Consider the following 20,367-nt stretch of genomic DNA (forward strand, 5'->3'; position numbering starts at 1 on the left):
TGTGTGGTTTTGATGATGGAGTGGTGGCTGTAGTGAAGATGGGGATGGTGATTGGTGATGGTGATGCTGGGGCTGGTGGTAGTGAGGGTTGCATCGTTGATAGTGTATGGTTTTGGTGCTGATGATGGGGTTGGTAGTGGTGGTGGTTGTGATATAGTGGCAGAAAGAGTGGTATTTATGATGTTGATGGTGTCATGGATGGTGGTGAGGCTGTGGTGGCAATGGTTGTGTTGTTGATGATGAGAGAGTGGGTGTTGCTGCTGCTGGTGGTAGTGGCAGTACTGTTGATGGCGTGAGGCTGATGGTTGTGTCTCGAGGTGATGATTGTGGTGTGGTGAAGGCTGATGGTATTGTTGGTAGTGGTGGTGAGACCTGGTGGTAATGATGGTGTTGATAACACATGGGGGGTGGCGGTGGCGACGGTGACAGTAGTGGTCCTGGTTGTATTGTAGATGGTGTTGATAGTGATTGGCCTCAGTGGTAGCTATGAGGGTGGAGGCTGTGGTGACAAGTGGTGGTGGTGGTAGGCCCAGCTCTTAGGTGAATTTGCAGCCCAAGCCCCCCGAGGGAAGCGAGACCCCCCATGACACAGTTAAGGAGCCAGAGCCCAGCAGCCATGCAGATGGCAGGCCAGGTGGGTGAGGAAATGGCGGGAGAGCCAAGGGAGCACTTCCGAGGTCATGGCAGTCTGGGAGGAGATGAGGCTGGGCTGGCTGTAATGGGGGGGAAGGTTTGGGATCTGCTAGAGCCAGGGCAGAGCTCGTGGGGGTGCCCAGTGCCCAGTACAGGGCCTGGCACAGGCCAGGCCAGGGAGGCACTTGCTGAGTGAGCGAGAGACTGTGCTGGCCCTTTGACCTTGCCACTGGGTACCAATGGCTGGAGCGTAAAAGGGTGTGAGGTCTGGGCAGTGGCCCCCTGCCAGCAGGGATAGGTGACAGGCCAGGCAGAGCAGGGCTGCAGGTGCAGCAGGTGCGGGTCTGCATGAAGGGAGACGGCTCGGGGCAGGCTTCTGAGTGCCAGCCTCCTGCTGGGGAGGGGCAGCAGGCTGAGCAACCCTGCAGGACCCCAGCCCTCCTGCTCCAGGTCACTTCTCTGCCAGGCTGGGCAGCCAGCACCCTGCCCTCTTCAGGAGCTCCATTCTGCCTGGCAGACAGCCTGGGGCCTCTGTGCTTCTGCCCAGGTGGATAAGTAGGTCAGGAGAAGAGCTGCTGGACCCTGGGGAGGGCTGGTTTTCCAGCCCAGGGGTAGCCTGTGGCCAGGAGCCCTGACTCAGTGTGGCGGCGCCAGGTGGGAGCCAGGAGATTGGCATCTTGCATCATGAGGAATATGAGAAGCCCTGGAGGCCCTGGTTGTGGACCTGTCGGTGCTGAGGGAGGCTCAGACATGGGCAGCTCTGGGAGAAGCCCAGGAACCAGCCTCATAGACAGGGCACCAGGCCTGAGCAGGCTCCAGAGTCATCTGGCAAGCTGGGCTCAGTAAGACCCAGGTCAGGCAGGTGTTCAAATGCCAAGGTTGATGGGTCACAGCGACCAGGATCCCCTCATGACCCCAGGCAATTGCCCCCAGGCCCTGAGCTTGGAGGGACTAGAGCTGACCCGGGCCTGCCCTGGAGATCCTCACAGACTGGCAGCCAGACAGGCACTGGGCATGGAGTGGGAGTCAAGGAGGCTTCTTAGGGGAGGCAGTGGCTCCGGGAGCCCTGGAGGGAGAGGCTAATCACACAGGATGTGGGGCCTGTGGCCAGAGGACCAGCCAGGACCAAGGCCTGGAGGCAGCAGAGGGCGTCCGTTTGCTGGCTTACCTGCTGGGCTGGCCTGTGCAGGCAGGGCCACCAGAGGCAGGGCCACCAGGGCCAAGCGAGGCTCCTCCGGGATGGTCATGGGGGGCTCTGGCTGCTGGGTGAGGCAGAACACAGGGAGGAGAGCCCAGCACAGCAGTGGGGAAGGGTCTGGCTGAGGGTCAGGAGCAATGCCCAGGAGCTCGTGGAAGGGCAGGGGGGAAGTCTGGTTATCCAGGTAGACTTCCTGGAGGAGGACACAATGCCAGTCTTGATCTATGGCCAAGAAGTCAATGGGCAGAGGTGGGAGCCAGGCACTCCTGGTGGATGAAGCATGACTAAGGGGCCTGTACCCAGGTGTGATCCAGCCACGTGTTGGTTTAAGGGGCACTGGGGAGGCCAGCCCATGAAGGCTCCTGAGGCCAGGCCTAGAAGCCGAGGCCTCTGCCTACAGAGACACCATTTCCACTCCCTGCCTAGCGCCTGAACTCCCCCACTGCGGTGTGCTGTGCCCACTCCTGGCTTCTTTCTGTTCTGTGGGAGGACACCCTGTGAGTCATTCACACTGGAGTGTGAATTAGCCCATCAAATCCAAGGGGACCCCGACAGCGCACAGTCCCATAATAGCACCTGCTTCGTGGGCCGGCAGGAGGCATCGTGAATGCAGTGAAGGCTCTGGCCTGGTGGGCGGGTGGGTGGGTGGGCTCTTAGTGCGCCCTCCCCATCACTGTCCCCTTGTGTCCCATGAATGAGTAGGCCCTGTGCGGGCACTGTGCTCTGCCATCCCATGGACAGGTGCGGGGTGAGGATCTGGGCACATTTCACAGGAGGAAGCTGAGCTCCGAGGGTGAGAATAGAGCTGGCTGCTGGACCCCCTGCCGGGCTGGACAAGCATGGTCTAGGCGCTTGCCGGGGGTGCAGGGCAGGGGCCCCAAGAGCACAGGAGCCACGGTGGGCTCTCCCAAGGCCTCCTACCTGCCCCGGGCTCAGTGGAGGTGCCTGTGGGGGCTGCCCGAGCAGGGCTGGGCCCAGGTCCTTCCCCACTAGCCAGCTGGGGAGGCCTTCTCTGAGCTGCCCTCCCCTGGGAGATGGGGACAAGGTTGTGGCCCTGCACTGGGGCTGAGGGCAACGTGAGGTGGGGATCCACACTGGGTTGGGAGCTGCCTGGGAGCTGCGGCCATTACTGGGTTTGGAGGGGTCTGCTGGGAGCCGTGGTTACTGACGGGACTGTGGCAGAGGGGAGAGTTGGGAGGTTGGGTGAGGGAGGTTGGGGCCAGTCCCTGCGGGCCCTGGGAGCACTGTGGCCTTTGCTCTGAGTGAAGAGGGAACCGCTGGAGGGCTCTAAGCTGAGGGCCATGCAGCCTGACATATTTCAAATGACTGGCGCCCTGGAAGGCCAGACGAAGGAGGGCAAGGGGCGGCGGCCACAGTAGCCAGGGCACGGGTGGTGGCTGTGGAGGGTGGGCACTGTGGGGCTCTCCATGCATTTTCAGATAAAGGCTGGTGGGATTAGCTGGTGGGCAGCTGCGGGGAGGTGGGGGAGGTGAAGGGGGAACCCAAGGCTCCAGGTGAGCGATGGCGGGCTGGCCGTGCCCTCCCCATTGATTCATGCACAGGCGTCCTGGCTGTGCGCCCTACCTTAGTGTGCGGCTGTGGGTGCCTGTGGGACTGTCATGCACCAGAATGTGCCCCTGGGGCCACATGTGCGAGCAGGGTGCTGACTGAGCACCTGGGCGACCCCGAGGTGGAGTAAACAGAACCAGAACTTGTCCCTTGGGTTTCTTGGCATGGAGGTCCTTGGTGACCTTAGCAGGAGCCGAGTGGGAGAAGTCCCAATGGTGGCGGTCACTGGTGGTCTGCAGAGGGGTGGGCAGTGGCTGGACCTGTCATGGGGCCCTAACTAGGGGGAAAGGCATAGCCCTGCCCTGGGATTCCCATCTGAGGGTCCCAGGTCGCTCTAGGTCCCCACTCCTCTTGGGCAGGAAGGGGACCTGCTGTAGCCAGGCCCCTGCTCAACTGGTCCTGGGTGGTGTCACTGCCCCAGCTCCTGCTCTCACCCTGGACCCATGGGGGTGGGGAGCAGGTATAACTGACCCAGATTCCTCAGGCCTGGGCTCAGGAGGGGACCTCACTCTGTGACCCAGATATTCCAAGTTTCTGTAGCTGACGAGAGGTGGCAAATGGTCTCCCACGTGCGGGAACAGTCGCCGTGTGCGAGGAGGGAATGACTTGCCTGTTTGCAGAGATGGGAACAGGTGCCCCCTGCAGCAGGAAGGATTTCAGTCAGACTTTTGGGGGAACTTCCAGATGTTGTAAGTCAGGATCTGGTACAAGAGGATGTGTCCCAGAGATTTTGTTGAAAGAGGGAGGTCTGAGGCTTTGCCACCTTGCCTAAGTCAACATGCATCTAAGATGCACACAAGGGCCTCAGTTCAGGGCCCACCCCTCCATCTGTCCTGCTAAAGGCCAGTCCTTGACTGAGGTCTAGTGCAGCAAGGGAGGCTCGGGTAACTCCCAGGAAACCTGCATTGGCTGAGTTTATTTCCTGGCTCGGGATGGGTCTCAGGTTGCCCCTGACGGTCCCTTGCAGACCTGCAGTTCAGTCAGGGTTCAGATGTTGTAGGCCCTGGGTGGGAGGGGGCATGCAGCCAGCCACATAAAAACTGGATTCCAGGCCCACTGCTGTCTTGCTGTGTGAACTTGGACAATCGCTGCCTCTCTGAGCCTTGGTTTCTTTATTTACAAAGCTGACCTAAGGGTTCCTGCAGAAATCAAATGATAAACTGCCAGAAAGCCCTTAGCACAGAGTAGAAGCCATTATCGTGGAGGTGCAGGGAAGGGTGAGGAGAAGGGTTCCTGTCCCCGGGCTGTGTGTTGGGAGGCTGTTCCCCTGACACATGTTGCCAAGGCCTGTGGAGCCAGGAGGACAGAGGAGGTAGAGAGGCTGAGGGGAGCACCTGCATTGCAGTGAACCCCACCCCAGGATCCACGCCCTTACAGAATGGCCGGGAGCTGCCTGCTTCCAGAGCTGCCAGCCTGACCAGCCGGCTCTCTAGACCAGGGGCAGGTGCCTCCTTGGGCCTTCCATGTCCTGACCCTCAGCAGAGTAGGCAGCAGCCCGTCTCTCTCCCTGCCCCCAGAGGCTGATAAACGACTCAGCACCCACAGCAGGAGCCCTGGGGACCGGGCGCTGGCTCCCAGGCTGGCCTTCTCCCAGGCAGTGGTGGGCAGCTGTCGGTCTGGCGCCCTGCAGACTGGCCAGTGCGTCTGGGAACCAGCCAGGCTGTTGGCCCCAGCCAGCCCGGCTCCCTGCACCCTCGAAGTGCTCCCAGCAACCCTCAGGCAGGTGAGCAGAGGGCTGAGGTTGTGCTGTGCCTGGCCTGGGTTGTGCTGTGCCTGGCCCATGAGAAGCAGAGCTGTGACTGGAACCCAGTATCAGCTGCAAAGAGAAAAGCGGTCTGCAGGACTCTTCCTGGGGTGCCCTCTGGCCTGTACTGTGCTGGCCGTCTTGGTGTCTGGTCAAAGGCTGGCAGGTATAGACCACAACCGCACACCCATCCCCAGGCACAGGGATGGGCCCTCTCGGCGGGAGATGGAGGCTCAGGAAGGCAGCGATTATCCAACATCACACAGCAAGGCAGCAGTGGGCCTGGATTCCAGTTTTTATGTGGCTGGCTGCATGCCCCCTCCCACCCAGGGCCTACAACATCTGAACCTTGACTGAACTGCAGGTCTGCAAGGGACCGTCAGGGGCAACCTGAGACCCATCCCGAGCCAGGAAATAAACTCAGCCAATGCAGGTTTCCTGGGAGTTACCTGAGCCTCCCTTGCTGCACAGCCACCAGCCAGGGCTTAGTGGCTCTGTGCCCGGGGTGGGTCTCAGGCCCCTGCTCCACCTGCTCCTCTCCAGCATGAGGACAGTGGCTTCTGCCCTGGAGGGTGTGGGGGATGGACGCAGGTGGTGAGTGGGATGTTCCTTGTGCACCTGAATGAGACCTTGGAAAACCCTCTGGCCAGGATGTAGGATCTGGGGTGTCATTTGGAGCACCAGGACTTTCCAGGGACCCCACGCTCCCTTTCCTGTTCTGTCCATAGCCCCAAAGCCTGCCTGGGTCCTGGATTCCATTCCGTGGTTATCAGGATCTGCACTCTGCTCAGGGAGAGGGTGAAAGGGTCTCTCTGCCCCAGGTCTGTGACTTTTCGGCCATCCTGTGTTGGGGACGCAGAGCAGCCTGGGTCCCTGGCCGCTGTCGCAGTGGCTGGGTAAGTGTGGTGGATGGCTGCCCTTTGGAGCCTGCGAAGGTCACGTGGGCTGAGGCCCCTGGCACAGACAGAGGCATCCTCGGAGCCTGACGGTGCTGCAGGGCCCTTCCAGGCTCCCACGTGCCTCTGTGGCTTCCTTTTACGGAGGGTGCTAGAGATGAGCGAGCCTCATGCTTCTAAACCCTGGCCCGTGACACGGGAACCTGGCCTCACACTGCACTTGAGAGGGGAGGGGGCTTCCCAGGGTCACACAGCCCAGAGCCAGCCCTGCAGAGCCTGAGGCCGGCTCCCGGGCCTCCTCTCAGCTCTGCCTTGTCTGTGACCTCCGCCACAGTTTTCCTTCTCTGTAGAACAGGAGCAGGTCCTTCCCCTAGGAGGTGGAGAAGATGCAAGAGATAAAAGCAGATGCTAAGGGCATTCTCAGGGGTCTCCCTGGCCAGCGGCTCACAGCATGTCCCTTCTCCCCTGGGCCCGAATCTCAGGAAGTGCTGCTGCTGAGGGAGATTGAGCAACATCCCCAATTCAATAGAGATTGTTCTGGGCTATCAGACATGGGCACTGGTGACCCATGCTTGCTCTGAGCCCGGCCCTGTGCCGCTCAGCGCTGTCCAGAGTGGACTGGGTGCTTCCCTCTGGACACCCCCCCCCCATTTTAAAGATGAGGAGACTGAAGCAAGAGGTGGTATAGGTAACTTCCCAAGGTCACATAGCTGGGACACAGCCGAGGCACAAAGTCAGGTGTCTGATCAGAGGCGGCTCGCCCAGGCTTTTCGTGTGGGGTCAGGGCTGCGTGTGTGGGCGGCTCTCCAGGCTCCTCTGGGGATAGCAGGCTGGAGAGAGCGCCAGCCACAGGGCACCGGGGCAGGTCCCTTCTGGCTCCTAGCCTCAGCCCCCGTTGGTACAGTGGGGACGGGATGGAAGAGGTGAGCTGAAGACTCTGCAAGGCACCTTGACGCACTCATTCCTGGGTGGGGAATGGGGTAAAACTGCAGCATGGAGGCTCTAGGGCAGACCATAGGAAGACCCTCGACTTGGGCTTTTCTCCTGAAGTCCGGGGGCAGAGGTTGGGTCCCAGCTACTTAGGGAGGGATGAGGCCTTTTCAGCCGTGGATTTGGAAGGAGACCAGCAGCTGGGGCTCCCGCAGCTGCAGAGCTGCACCCACAAGCTCTTGGGGCTCATCTTTTCAGGAGGCCTGGAGTCCCTCCTCCACCAGGCAGGCCCAGGACCCTGGGTGGGGCTGGGGACTCAGCCTCAGAGAGGGCCTCCTGGGCACTTTCTGCAAGCCAAGCCCCAGCAGGCAGGAAGGCAGGCCCGGCTCCAGGGCCAGGTCTGTGAAGGAGGGACACGGTGGCTTCCGGACAGGAGGGCTGCCTTGAAGGGTGGGGGAATTCCGCTCCAAAGCAGGAGGAGGAGGAAGAGGAGGAGGTGGAGGAGGAAGAAGAGGAGGAGGAGGTTGGGGGTGGAGAGGAGGAGGAGGAGGGGTTTGCAGAGCAGGTCAGTCCCTGGTGCACCAAGTAACAAGTCCTGTGCTTAAATGCGTGCTTAGATGAAAACCGGGGCAGTCGCGGCCCGTAGACAGCGGGCGGCTGGGTCAGACCGCAGAGGGAAGTTTCCAGCGGCAAGCCTCCCCGCGGGGAAGGCTGTGTCTGTCCCAGGAGATGAGCCGCAGGCGCCAGGGGTGATGAGGCCCGGGGGAGGTGGATGTGGGGGATGGAGCGGTCCCAAGGTCGTCAGCTCCAGCCGGCGCCCTGGGCCGCGGGGCCGGAGAGCTCCGGAGCGGACCCTCGCCGCGCTCCGAACCCGCCCCGCGCCCCCAGGCCACACCCGGCTCGCACCCTCCCCGTTCCACGTGCGCCCACGCGCCCCTCCGGGCCTCCCCCTCCCTCCCGCGCGGGCCGGGGGCGCGGGCCCCGGAGGAGCTGGGGGCGGCGGGGGCGCGGGGCGGGCGACTGCCGGGCCCTGGGCCAGCTCTCGCCCCCCGCCCCGCCCCCGCTCTCCCGGCTCCCCCGCCCGGCGCTCCCTCGGGCTGCGCTCCGCGGCTCTCGGCGGCGGCGGCGGCGGCGGGCGCAGAGCGCGGCATGGGCGCCCGGGCCGCGGGGCCTGGCGGCGGCGGGCGGGCGGGCGCGCGGCTGCGGGCGCAGGTGCGGGGCGGCGGGCCGGGGCCGGGGCGCGGAGCCGCCGCTCGGGGGCCGGGGCGCCCGCGTCCCCGCCACCGCTGACGCTCCGCCTGTCTCCCTCCCGTGTCCCGCCCGCCCCCAGACCCTCCTCCTCCGCCCCCCCGCAGCTCGGGCCCTGGTCGTGGCGCGGCTGCCGCACGGTGCCCCTCGACGCCCTCCGGACGCGCTGCCTCTGTGACCGGCTCTCCACCTTCGCCATCTTAGCCCAGCTCAGCGCCGACGCGGTGAGACCCCGGCCGGGCCGGCGGGAGGGGCGCCGGGCAGGGGCGCGGGCGGGGGCTGCCGGCGGGCCTGCGGGTGGGGAGGGCCCGCACCCGTCCTGTCCCGGAGGGGTCGCTGCGCCCCGCAGCCGCCGTGGCCTGGCCCGGCCGGCGGGGTCCATGCGCCTCTGGAGAGGGTGGGTGGGCGCCGAGCGGGTGGCAGTGTGGAGTTGGGGACGGGCCTGGGAGGAGTCGGGACCCCCGGAAAGTGGCTGATGGGTGGGTCCCATCTCCCCTGGCCTTGGAGGCCCGGGATCTCCCTGGGACCCTGGGCCTGGTGAGAGGCTGGGTCCTGAGTCGGGGGCTGGGAGGCGTCGCCTGTGGAGGGGCTACCCTTTCCCTTGGTCCTCCCCGCCTGCCAGGGAGAGGGAAGAGGAGGAGCTGCCGCCTTGGCAGAGCCCTTCGACCCACCCCAAGTAGAGCCTGGTCCGTGGAGGTGGCGGTGGCCCCAGGCAGGGGCCCTGGCCCAGATCCACCGCCCCCCAGGCCTCAGCACCTCGGGGCTTCCTTTTTGTTCCTGTGATTCCTGTGGGGGCTGCCGGTTTCTATGGAGACGGCATCTGGGGCCAGCCGCTGGCAGGGGCCCTGGGTGTTGGGCGCAGCTCCCTGGGGCGGGTAGGCTCTCTTGCTTTGGGCCGGCCACGCTGCACCCCCTGGCCTGAGGTGGGCCACAGCCCTCTACTGGGGCCCAGGCCGAGGCCCAGGACAGCCCACAGAGCAGGAAAGGGCCTTGGGTGTGTGCTCACCAAGTAACCTCCGCCCAGACCTCCTGTGGAAGCCTGGGGGGCAGCAGGGGTGGAGGATGCACTTGGAGGGGACCTGTCCTTCCTGGGTGTTGCAGGTGGCATTGCTGGCCCTTGGGGAACCCCGGGTTCGATGTAGAAGGTAGTGCCCAGCCTCTCGGACACTCTGGCCTCCTGGCTGTGTTCTCTGGAAAGTGGGGGGCGGGTGATGTTGGCAGCTGGGGTCTCCCACAGTGCCAGAGCTGGATGGGACCCTCCAGGCCATTGCCAGTAAAATCCTCTGTTGACAGGCAGGGAAACTGAGGCCCAGAGAGGGGGCCTTGCTCAAGGTCTTGGGTGAGTCTGGTCTGGACAGGGGTCTGTGTCCCTGACCATAGTGCACCCCTGCTTGGGCTGTCCCCTCAGGTGAGACTGTTGATACTGCTGGTTCTGCAGACAGAGCCTGGCAGGCAGCAGTCTGAAGGGCCATCCCGGAGGCTCCTTGGAAGTGGTGGCCTTCTGTGTAGGAGGGATAGACATTATGGCTTTCACTGGGCAGCCTTTCTGGGCCCCTTCGAGGCTGGACCAGGCAAGGCAGGGCCCAGCCTCCGGTCTCCGGGTGCTGCTCTTCCTGTGGGTGTTCGAGGAGGACCTGGGCAGGAGAGAACCTGCTATGGTGTGTGCCCCGTCTGCCCCTTCTCCCAGCCCAGTGTCAGGCCTGCAGCAGGTCAGTGTTGGAGTCTGGAAACACAGGCTTGTCTCTGACAAACTGTGACCCTGAACTGGCTCTGCCTTAAGTCCCTCTGAGCCTCAGTTTCCTCACCTGTAAAAGGGAGGGGACCTGGACTACCCAGGACTGGCTGTGAGGTTGGAAACAGATGACTCTGAGAGAGTCCCAGGAATGGGGCAGTCCCCAGGCGGTGGCATATCAGTTGGTCACCAGGCTGAGCTCCAGAGTGGGCCTGGCTTAGGGAACTTGTTCAGAGAGGGGCAGGTACATGGGCCAAAGGGGGTGCCCCTGAAATTCCAGCAGCAGGGGGCTTGATGCTGAGGGGCCTTTCCAGGAGGAGCCCCACTATGTGCCCCAGTGCACAAGGGGGAGAAAGCAGCCGCTCTGTGGGACAGCGGCGGGGGGGCGGGGGTGGAGGCAGCCAGATACACAGTCCTGGGCCTTGTTTGGCAGGGGGTTCGCGGCTGCTGTCGGGGGGGCGCTTCCAGTGTTAGCCCAGCCTACCCACGCTGGTGTTCACAGGGCAGGATGCCAGCAGGCATGTTGGGTGCCCTGTCCCCCGTCCCGGACAGGACATTTGAGGCCAGGGGCACAGGGACTGGCAGTGTCTGCAGAGCCACGGGACCGAGGGCGGGCTGCCTGGACCCTGGGAGCCTCAGTGTCCTCATCTGTGAGATGGGAGGGTGGTTGGCTCTGCCACAAGGGCAGACCACGTGTGGCTCAGTTTGGGCTCTGGGCACCAGCAGGGGTGTGAGCTGAGAATCAGAGTGCCAGGAAGAAGCCAGGGTGGTTACAGCCTCTAGCAGGTGCTCCCTGGCACCAGAGCCCCTTGGGGTCTTCCTGTCCTTTCCACACCACCTCTCCCTCCTCGGCAAGGGCTGGCCCCCTTGATGCTGGGCAGGGAGGGGCCGAGAGTGAAAGGGAAACTGCTCTCTGGGTACAGCCTGCCCCTGGCATGTTCTTTTGTCCACCGTGCCGACCCCTCTGAGGGCTGTGGGCTGGGATGCCAGGGTTGATGCGGGAGGCAGATGTGTGCACACAGAGGTCTGCAGCTGCCCAGATGGAAAGGAGGAAGGCTGCGGGTGGGCTCTGGGTGCATGGCCACAGCCTTCTCCCCTCCTGAGTGTGGTGTGGGGAAAAGTGCACGGGGCTGAGGCTTGGAGTGGGGTCCTGAGGGGTGTGCAGGAGTTTACCAGCCGAGCATTGTGGGGTGAGTAGCAGCCATTGCAGGGTGAGGAAGGCATGAAACTGCGGAGAAGTGGGCACAGGCGTGGGCTCAGCAGGCAGGAGAGGCAGAGAGACTGGTGGCCAGCAAGGCCTGGGGGGCTGGGGGGAGCCTGAGCTTCCTCCAGGGGCGTGAGGAGCCGGGTACAGAATGGACTGGTGGGAGGCTGGGAGGTAAGAGGAGAACAGTCAGGCCTGGGTACCCAGGGGTCCCAGCAGGAGTGAGGAGCATAAGCCCAGCTGGCAGGTGGGGAGGCAGCCAAAAGTGAGCCTGGCTGGGCAGGGAGAGAGAGGGGTGCTGCCCAGCTTAGCCTGGCTGGGGTTGGATCACGCGTTGGGAGTGGGGACTCTGGTCTGAGTGGGCAGAGGCTGTGGCTTCGGGGGTTCAGAGTGGCCTGCAGGGGCTGCTGAGCAGGACAGGGGCCTGAGATGGTGGTAGAGGCGGGTACGTGGGCACCCCGGGAGCCAGGGTGCGATAAGATCCGGCAGGGTGGTAGAGCGAGGGGAGGTGAGACCCACGAGTCCTTCTCTAGAGCTGGCCTGGAGCCAGGGTGTCGGTGCAGACGCGAGCTGCGCAGATGCTGGCTCTGCCACTGCAGGCCTACGACGGCCGGAAGGTTGAGTAACCGCTCTGAGTCACACCTGTGAGGCGGATGATGCCACCTGTGTCAGAGTGGTGGGGACTGAACTAGGTGATGTATTTATGGCACTTGACATAGTCTGGCATGTAGTAAACAGTCTGAAAAGGACAGTTGTTGGCATTACTTCTGTGATGTGCCTCAGACTGTATTGGAAGGTTGTGACCAGGGTCACAGTTCATTTGCAACCAGGTTCGGGGCTCAGTGTATGACCAGGGTCAGGTTCAGGGTGTGATCACGGTCAGGGGTCAGCACGTGACCAGAATCAGGGCCCAGTGTGTGCCCAAGATCAAGACTCACAGCCTGACTGGGCTCAGGGCTCAGGATGTGACCAAGATCAGGGCTTAGAGTATGGCTGAGATGAAGGCTCAGAATATACTTGGGTCAGGGTTTAGTGTGTGGCTGGATTCAGGGGACAGGGTGTGATGGGAATTGGGGCTCGGGGTATGATCTGGGTCAGGGGTCAGTGAATGATGGGGTTCAGGGCTTAGTCTATGACTAGAGACAGAAATTAGTTTTGTGGGCATTTGGGAGCCATAGATGGTGTTGGGGCAGTGGCAGGACGAAGGTGGTACTGTGGGTAGAAATGAGTCCTTGGCGGGCATAGGGTGGATATAGGTTTCAGGAGAAGATTGGGAGTGGGAGTTCATGTGGTGGAAACTGGCAGACACTCAGTCACCAGCCAGGAGAAGCCATCGGCGGGAGGGGGCTGGCTGGTTCAGACCTAGTATGCAGGGAGGGCCTCTGAGAAGTGGTGACTTCCATGCTGAGAGGAGAGCCCGGTGCCCAAAGGTCAGGGAAGCCGTGCAGGGCAGGGGGCCTGGCGTGTGCGAGGACCTGGGCTGCACTGTGCCTGGCTTGGGTCAGTCTCCGGCAGGGGCCCAGCCTGGCTCTGCCTCCCCTCGGCATGAGTTGAGGCCGGTCTTGGTCTACCCCTCCTAGTGAGGCCTGCAGTTCTCGGACCCCTGGGCCTGCCCAGGCCGCCGCCCATCCCTTCTCCATCGCCTGGAACCTGCTGAGCAAGGGCCTTCGGGAGTGACTGATGAGCCAGGCAGCAGGGAGAGGGGTCAGGTGGACCAGTGGGAGAGCTGGCTGGCTTGCGGCTGCCAGGCCTAACGAGGGCAGGCGGAAGCAGATGGCCACAGAGGCCTGGGCCCGAGCCAGCCTCAGAGCAGGCGCGAGACACTTACTCGGCTGCCTGTGACTTTTGTGGTCGGCCGGCCTCAGGCCAGCCCAGTGTCTTGGAAACATTTACTGGGGTCACCCTGTCTCCCACCTATCCCTGTCCAGCTGGTGTCCTAGCCCTGGGCCTCAGCTCTGCACTGGTAAAGTTACCGGTGACTGATGAACCAGGCTGGGAGGGATCAGAGGGGCTGGTGGGAGAGCTGGCAGGTGAGTTTTGATGGGAGAAGTACCGGGTGATGGGACTTCAATTCCAGAGGACCACCGGTTTGAGGCCTGAGCTCCAGGCTGTGGCATGCAGGAGTGCTGCTGAGCAGGGTTTCCTGCCGGGCACGGCATCACTGTTCCCATCTTGCCCTCCCAGAGCGTAGTTTGGACAACCGAGGTGAGCAGCGCTACCTGGGGTAGTTCGAGGGGCCTGTGTGGAGGCCATGGCTTTTGAAAGCCTAGCAGGTTGGCAGTGCTTCTGCCCACGAAGAGAAGGCGACTCTTGTTCCGGGGAGGAACAGCTGGAGCCATGGGACCTGGTACACTTGGGCAGCACAGCTTGGCCATGGAGGCGAGTGCCAGGTGTGGGAGGTGTCAGTCGTGTGTCTGTGCGGGCCCCAGGAGTGTGCGTGTGCAGGCCCCAGGTGTGCGTATGTGTGAGCCGCAGGTGCGTGCGTGTGTGCGGGCCCCAGGTGCGTGCGTGCGTGTGCGGGCCCCAGGTGAGTGCGTGTGTGCAGGCCCCAGGTGCATGCGTGTGCGCGGGCCCCAGGTGCATGCGTGTGTGTGCGGGCCCCAGGTGAGTGCGTGTGTGCGGGCCCCAGGTGCGTGCATGTGTGTACGGGCCCCAGGTGCGTGTGTGTGTGCAGGCCCCAGGTGCATGCGTGTGTGTGCGGGCCCCGGGTGTGTGTCTGTGTGTGGGTCCCAGGTGCATGTGTCTGTGCATGTCAGGCGTGTGGCCTGCACCACCCCGAGGACAGAGCCCCAAGTGGGCGACCTTAGGCCTCACTTTGGCCTGGAGTGGAGTTCGGAGGAGCTGGGGTTGGGAGGAGCAGGGGGTGTAGGGGATGGGGAATCCTCGATGGGCAAGACCCTCACCGGGCAGGGGCTTCGAATGGCACTCCCCAGGGCTCCACTGTCACGCTCTGATTCAGGTAAGGCTGCCGCAGCCCTCAGTCTTGCAGACCAGCAGGCGGCTGGCTCCATGGAGGCTGAAGTGCAGACTGCTGGGAGCTGAGGCAGGCGTGCCCAGGAGGGCAGGAGGACGGGGGTTGGCCTAGGGAGGTGGCAGCGAGGCAGCCCGCAGAGAACAAGGCTGAGACAAGTGGGACCCTGAGGTTACCCAGCCAGGGCAGAGGCGAGCTAGGCTGAGCCAGGAGTCCTGGCAACGATGTTGAGCTGCCGATCCCTGGGGCCCTGCTCTGAGTCTGGAAACCTAGGTTTGTGTTTGAGCTGGACCCTCTGCTGTGCCGCCTGGTGACCTTGGACAGGTTCCTCCATTTTTCTGGATTCTGCCTTCCCCACCTTCATTCATCTGGTTCATGACGTTGACTGAGCATCCCTGCTGGGCGGGGCCCTCGGGGGCTTGGGGACATGAAGGACACTCGGCTGTGAGGATAGCACCCACATCTAGCAGGGGCTTTGAACTGGATCAGGGGGATGCCAGCAGGGCCTGGGAGGCAGGGAAGGCTGCCTGGAGGAGGCAGTGCAGGGAAAGGTAGTCCAGGCTGCAGGAACGGTTTGTTCATCATGGAGGGCACAGGGCAGCGTGGAGACTGAGGGGAAAGGGGGAGCCCAGGCTGGGGTGAGTGGGGCTGCAGGGCAGCTGGGCTGGCTCAGGATGTCGAGCACCTTGGGGGGGCAAGAAAGGCTATCCAGGGCTTTAGGAGACAGTGCAACATGCCAGCTTCAGCAGACTTGGGGCGGGGACCAGGAAGGCATCAGCTTCAGGGCGAGGGGTGCCCGAAGCACCCCTTCTCCCCAGGCCTCGCCTTCCTGCCCGGCCGACCACCTCTGCCTCCTTCCGAGGGCCCGGAGACGGACTGCACCCCCTTTCTCCTGAATTCTCCAGTCATCTGGAAGCTCTGTGCGCAGGGGGCCTTTGTTCACGCCCCCAAGTCGTACACCCACCTGCGGTGTGCCGGCAAGCCCCAGGCATGGCGGTTCAGCCTGGCTTACGACTCGGGTGATGGGTTGGGAAGTTGTTTGGGGTGAACTCATCCATACAGAAGCGATGTCAGCCTGAGTCCCCTCCCCAGCTGTGCACGCCCTTCAGCCACCTGACTTCCCTGTCTGTCCTCAGGCCTGGCGTGCTGGGGCTGTGCAGGGCCACGGGGTCGGGAATGACGGGCTCTGTCGCCGGCCCAGGCCCTCTTGAGGGGTGGATGAGCTGAGTGCAGTGGCCAGAGGCACAGTCTTGTGAAGTGGGGAAGGGTCTTCTGGGGGCACTGCTGGGGAAGAGCCCTGAGGGGAACCAGGGGGCCTCAGGGGCTCAGGGCGTTCTTGTCAGGAAAGGGAGGCTGGCCAGAGGCAAGGCCAGCGCCAGCCCAGTGGCCTTTGCAGAGCCAGGTGGGGCATTTGGATGACACCCAGGACAGGAGAGTCAGGGAGGAGTGGGGGCCCTCCCTAGGAAGGGGCAGTCACCTGAACTAAGTACTCCCCAGGTGGTGAGGAGGAAGGGCCCACTTTATTCAAGTCACCCCGGCACCCGGAAGATGCCCCAGCTCCCACACTCTCCTGCCTCTGAGCAGGGCAGAGGTGCCCTCCAGTGCGCTGATAACCTCCCCCATGCCACTGTGTCGGGAGAGGAGCTCACAGGGGGCAGGGCTAGAGGTGGGGATGCCTGGGCCAGGGCTGGCAGCTAGGCCTAGAAGCTGCAGGGGACTGAGGGGCTGTGGAGGTGACACAGAGTCACCTGCGGAACAGAGAGGGAGGGGTGGGATGTGTCGGGGCTGTGGAGGGACAGGTGGGTGTGTGGTGTCAGGGCCTGGCTGGATGGCATCTTGGATGGGAGTGAGCCAGAGTCAAAGCGGCTGCTCCCCCTGGGTTTCTCTAAGCCTAGGCCCGAGAGGACTGTGCGTGTGGGTGGGCCTGGACCTGGCACCTCCCTGGCCCCATCTGCAGTGCAGGGCTGGTGCCCGCCTGGAATCGATGGGTGTCCGAGACATGATGGCGGCAAAGACTTATCAGGCGTCGGTCTTGGCATATGACTGTGGGCACAGGCAAATGGCCCATCCTCACAGAGCACAGTCCCGAAAGGGAGTTCTGGAGGGCCTGGGCTGGTAGAGGAAACCCCTCCTCTGCAGGGGGTGGGCGGGGAGGTGGAGGAGGGGCTGGGCCGGACGCTGTGGGTGTGACCTGGGGCTGCGGACTCTCGGGCCTCAGTCTTCGGGTCTGCCAAGTGGGCGTGTGGGGTGCCTCACTCCCCGCGATCTCTTCCCGGTCCCCGCAGAACATGGAGAAGGCGACTCTGCCGTCTGTGACGCTCATCGTGGGCTGTGGCGTGTCCTCTCTCACCCTGCTCATGCTGGTCATCATCTACGTGTCCGTGTGGAGGTGGGTGCCACCCAGGTGCTGGGCACGGGCGGCCGTGGCTCCTGCATCACATACCTCTTCCCCTCAAGGTCACGGGCGGGGTCGTGGGTGCCCCTCCCTCCCTTTGTCCTCACCTTTACAGTCACCTCCGCCTTTGCCACGGACCCAGCCCTGCTGTGGCCCCTCTGAGGCCGCCCTACACACTCACACTGTGTCCATGCCACACACATGCAGGCTGTGGGGCCCGATTCCTGCAGTCCCTCCCCTGAACGTGTTCCCTGGCAATGCCAGCCTGAGTTTCTGCCCCAGCTGTGCGTGCCCCCTCTGCCTGCACTTCCTGACTTCCTTGTCTACCCTCAGGCCTGCAGGCCAGGCCACAGCCTTCCCCGGACCCCCAGTCAGGCCTTAGGGCCCAAAGCCCCTGCTCACTCTCCACCCCAAACCCCCTTTCCCCAAGGCCACAGGGCTGTCAGTCTGCTGTCCATTCTGATTGCGGCCAGTGGGTTTTTGGGGCCACCCGGTCAGGTGTGGAGAGATGTGGAGGAGAGCTCGTGTTTGAGCAGTAACATGCCTGTTGGTTGTGTGGACGCGCCTCCAGGCACTCCCCACTGTCTGCTCCTGTCCCATTGAGTAGAAGTGTGGAACAGGGAGCGAGGACTGAAGGTCACTCACTGCCCATGGGGCCGAGTGGGGACTCCCAACGTGTCCAGAGGACACGGGGCTCTGGCTCTGCAGGCAGCGCGATGTCAGCCGATAATCGGAACTGACTGCCTGGCTGCTGCCCAAGGTCAGGCACCGGGAGGTCGATGTGGCTGGCGGGGGAGGGTGGCCGAGCTTTCCTGGAGACAGTGACCGGGTTGTGGGTAGTGGCAGGGGCCCTCCACTGTCCTGCCTGAGGGGACAGCATCCACTGGGCCCCAGGGGGACCATGGTGTTTCCTCTTCCTGAGACCTGCCTTCCCCTAGGGCCTGGATTTCACAAAACATCTGGGGAATGGGGTTCAGGGGCTCTGAACTCAGCTCTGATGTCCTGAGTTCTGAGGAGGTTTTCTGCGGACAGTTTTCAAAGCATCTCCCTTGGTGAGCTCTCTTGGCCATCCGTGTGCCCTATGAGCTGCCGGCAGGGACTGTTCTGTGGTCCCCATGAGGAAGCAGGGACCCAGAGAGAGAACATGACCTGCCCAAGGTCATGCAGCACATCAGGGTCATGTCAGAGCCCCTGAGGCTCAGCCCTATGCCCTCTGCTCTCCAGCTGGGTGGACCTCAGTCCCCAAGGGCTGCTGGTGGTGGTGGTGATGGTGATGGTGATGGTGGTCCTGGTGGTGGTGTTTGTGGTGATGATGGTGGTAATGGTGATGGTGGGGGTGCTGCTGCTGCTGGTGATTGTGGTGATAGTGATGGTGGTGGTGGTGATTGTGGTGGTGGTGATGGTGATGGTGGTGATGGTGATGATGATGGTGATGATGGTGGTGATGGTGGTGGTGATGGTGGTGGTGGTGCTGGTGCTGGTGATTATGGTGATGGTGGTGATGGTGATGATGGTAGTGATGGTGGTTGTGGTGGTTGTGATGGTGGTGTTGGTGGTGGTGCTGTTGATTGTGGTGATGGTGATGGTGGTAGTGGTAGTTGTGGTTGTGATGATGGTGATGGTGGTGATGGTGTTGGTGCTGGTGCTAGTGATTGTGGTGGTGGTGGTGGTGACGGTGGTGATGGAGTGATGATGGTGATGGTGGTGGTGATGTGATGGTGATGGTGGTAGTGATTGTGATGGTGGTGATAGTGGTGCTGATGGTGGTGATGGCTGTGTTGGTAATGGTGATGGTGGTAATGATTGTGTGATGGTGGTGATGGTGGTGGTGGTGGTGATGGTGGTGGTGGTGATGGTGGTGTGGTGGTGGTGTGGTGGTGGTGATGGTGTGGTGCTGGTGATGGTGGTACTGATTGTGATGGTGGTGATGGTGGTAATGATTGTGTGATGATGGTGGTGATGGTGTAATGGTGGTGATGGTGATGGTGGTGATGGTGTGGTGGTGGTAGTGATTGTGTGATGGTGGTGATGGTCGTGATGGTGATGTAGTGGTGATGGTGATGGTGGTGATGGTGTGGTGATGGTGGTAGTTATGGTGTGGTGGTGGTGATGGTGGTACTGATTGTGATGGTGGTGATGGTGGTAATGATTGTGTGATGATGGTGGTGATGGTGTAATGGTGGTGATGGTGGTGATGGTGTGGTGGTGGTGATGGTGGTACTGATTGTGATGGTGGTGATGGTGGTAATGATTGTGTGATGATGGTGGTGATGGTGTAATGGTGGTGATGGTGGTGATGGTGTGGTGGTGGTGATGGTGGTACTGATTGTGATGGTGGTGATGGTGGTAATGATTGTGTGATGATGGTGGTGATGGTGTAATGGTGGTGATGGTGATGGTGGTGATGGTGATGGTGGTGGTGATGGTGGTGATTGTGATGGTGGTGATGGTGGTAATGATTGTGTGATGATGGTGATGGTGATGTAGTGGTGATGGTGATGGTGGTGATGGTGTGGTGGTGATGGTGATGGTGTGGTGGTGATGGTACTGATTGTGTGGTGGTGGTGATGGTGGTAATGATTGTGTGATGATGGTGGTGATGGTGATGGTGGTGATGGTGTGGTGGTGGTGGTGATGGTGTGGTGGTGGTGATGGTGGTGATTGTGTGGTGGTGGTGATGGTGGTAATGATTGTGTGATGATGGTGGTGATGGTGTAATGGTGGTGATGGTGTAATGGTGGTGATGGTGATGGTAGTGGTGCTGTTGGTGACAATGCCTGCAGGAAGTGGGGTGGGGCTCTGGTCTTGGTGCCACAGGACCACAGCCCCTGTGCAGATGGGGTTCTGTTGGGTGCTGACCTTGGGCCCCCGCACTCTTCACAGGTACATCCGCTCGGAGCGTTCTGTCATCCTCATCAACTTCTGCCTGTCCATCATCTCCTCCAATGCCCTCATCCTCATCGGGCAGACCCAGACCCGCAACAAGGTAGGCAGCCTTGCGTCCTGCCATGAACCTCCCAGCATCCTCAGGTGGTGAGGATGGACCCCAGGAGGGGCCTGGGCCATGGGATCCCTGGGAAACTCAGGCAGGTGGGTATGGGGGCAGGAGGAGGCTGCCCTAGCTACAGGGAGTTCCCTACCCTCTGCTGTGGCTGCAGGAGCCTGTCAGAGGCTGGTCAGCTGGCCGAGAAGGGCAGCTTGTGTCCCAGCATCTCTGCTGGACTTGCCCTTCAGGAGGAGCCTGCTGCAGCCCTGCCCATCCCGCTGTGGGCAGTGGACTCGGCATCAGCTCAAGCTGCCTCAGGGCTGGGGAGTGGCACTCAAGACGAGTGGCACTGTGGTGACAGAGGCTCCCACGGTCCACCCTCTCACCCCCACCCTCGCCAGCCTTGAAGCTGGCAGCTCATGGTGGGCCCCTGCGTGCCCTCCCCAGACCCCCTATCCCTAGTTCCTACCCTGTGGTCTCCAGCCCCATTCCACTAAATGTGGCAGGCACAGCCTTTGGCTGGGGGCCTCTGCTTCCTCAAGGGGCCAGGCTGACAAGGTAGGAGAGAAGATAAAGCAAGAGGGCCCGCAGTGAGACAGAGAAGGCCTGGCCCCAGGGCCTGCCGTGTGCTGTGGCAGAAGCTCAGGGCCGTGGTGTGGGTGAGGTTGCCTGCGACTTGCTGTGTGTCCTCGGGGTGTGACATGCCCTCCCTGGGCCCCTGGCTTAGCATTTGGTGTGGCTATGAATGGTGCTGAGGAAGACAGGGAGGGAGGGTCTGTTTGTCCCAAGGGGGCTTAGACGGTCAACAACCCATCTCAGGGCGAGGACCAGGTGATCTCTGGATTGCTTTCTGCCTGGGGA

At 62.3% G+C, this 20,367-nt stretch overlaps 1 protein-coding gene across 4 annotated transcripts in view; it reads left to right on the top strand.

The window, feature by feature from the left end:
• ADGRB1 (adhesion G protein-coupled receptor B1) overlaps nt 1-20,367 on the top strand; it is a 102,450-nt gene that overhangs the window by 58,606 nt on the left and 23,477 nt on the right. For all 4 annotated transcript variants that reach the window (XM_054518966.2, XM_054518963.2, XM_054518964.2 and 1 more), the window contains exons 18-20: nt 8,301-8,442; nt 16,411-16,514; nt 19,404-19,506. In XM_054518966.2, coding sequence (XP_054374941.2) covers nt 8,301-8,442; nt 16,411-16,514; nt 19,404-19,506 — 349 coding nt within the window. The remainder of the gene's footprint in view (nt 1-8,300; nt 8,443-16,410; nt 16,515-19,403; nt 19,507-20,367) is intronic.

Source organism: Pongo abelii, chromosome 7, assembly GCF_028885655.2.
Source record: "Pongo abelii isolate AG06213 chromosome 7, NHGRI_mPonAbe1-v2.0_pri, whole genome shotgun sequence".
Lineage (NCBI taxonomy): Eukaryota > Metazoa > Chordata > Mammalia > Primates > Hominidae > Pongo > Pongo abelii.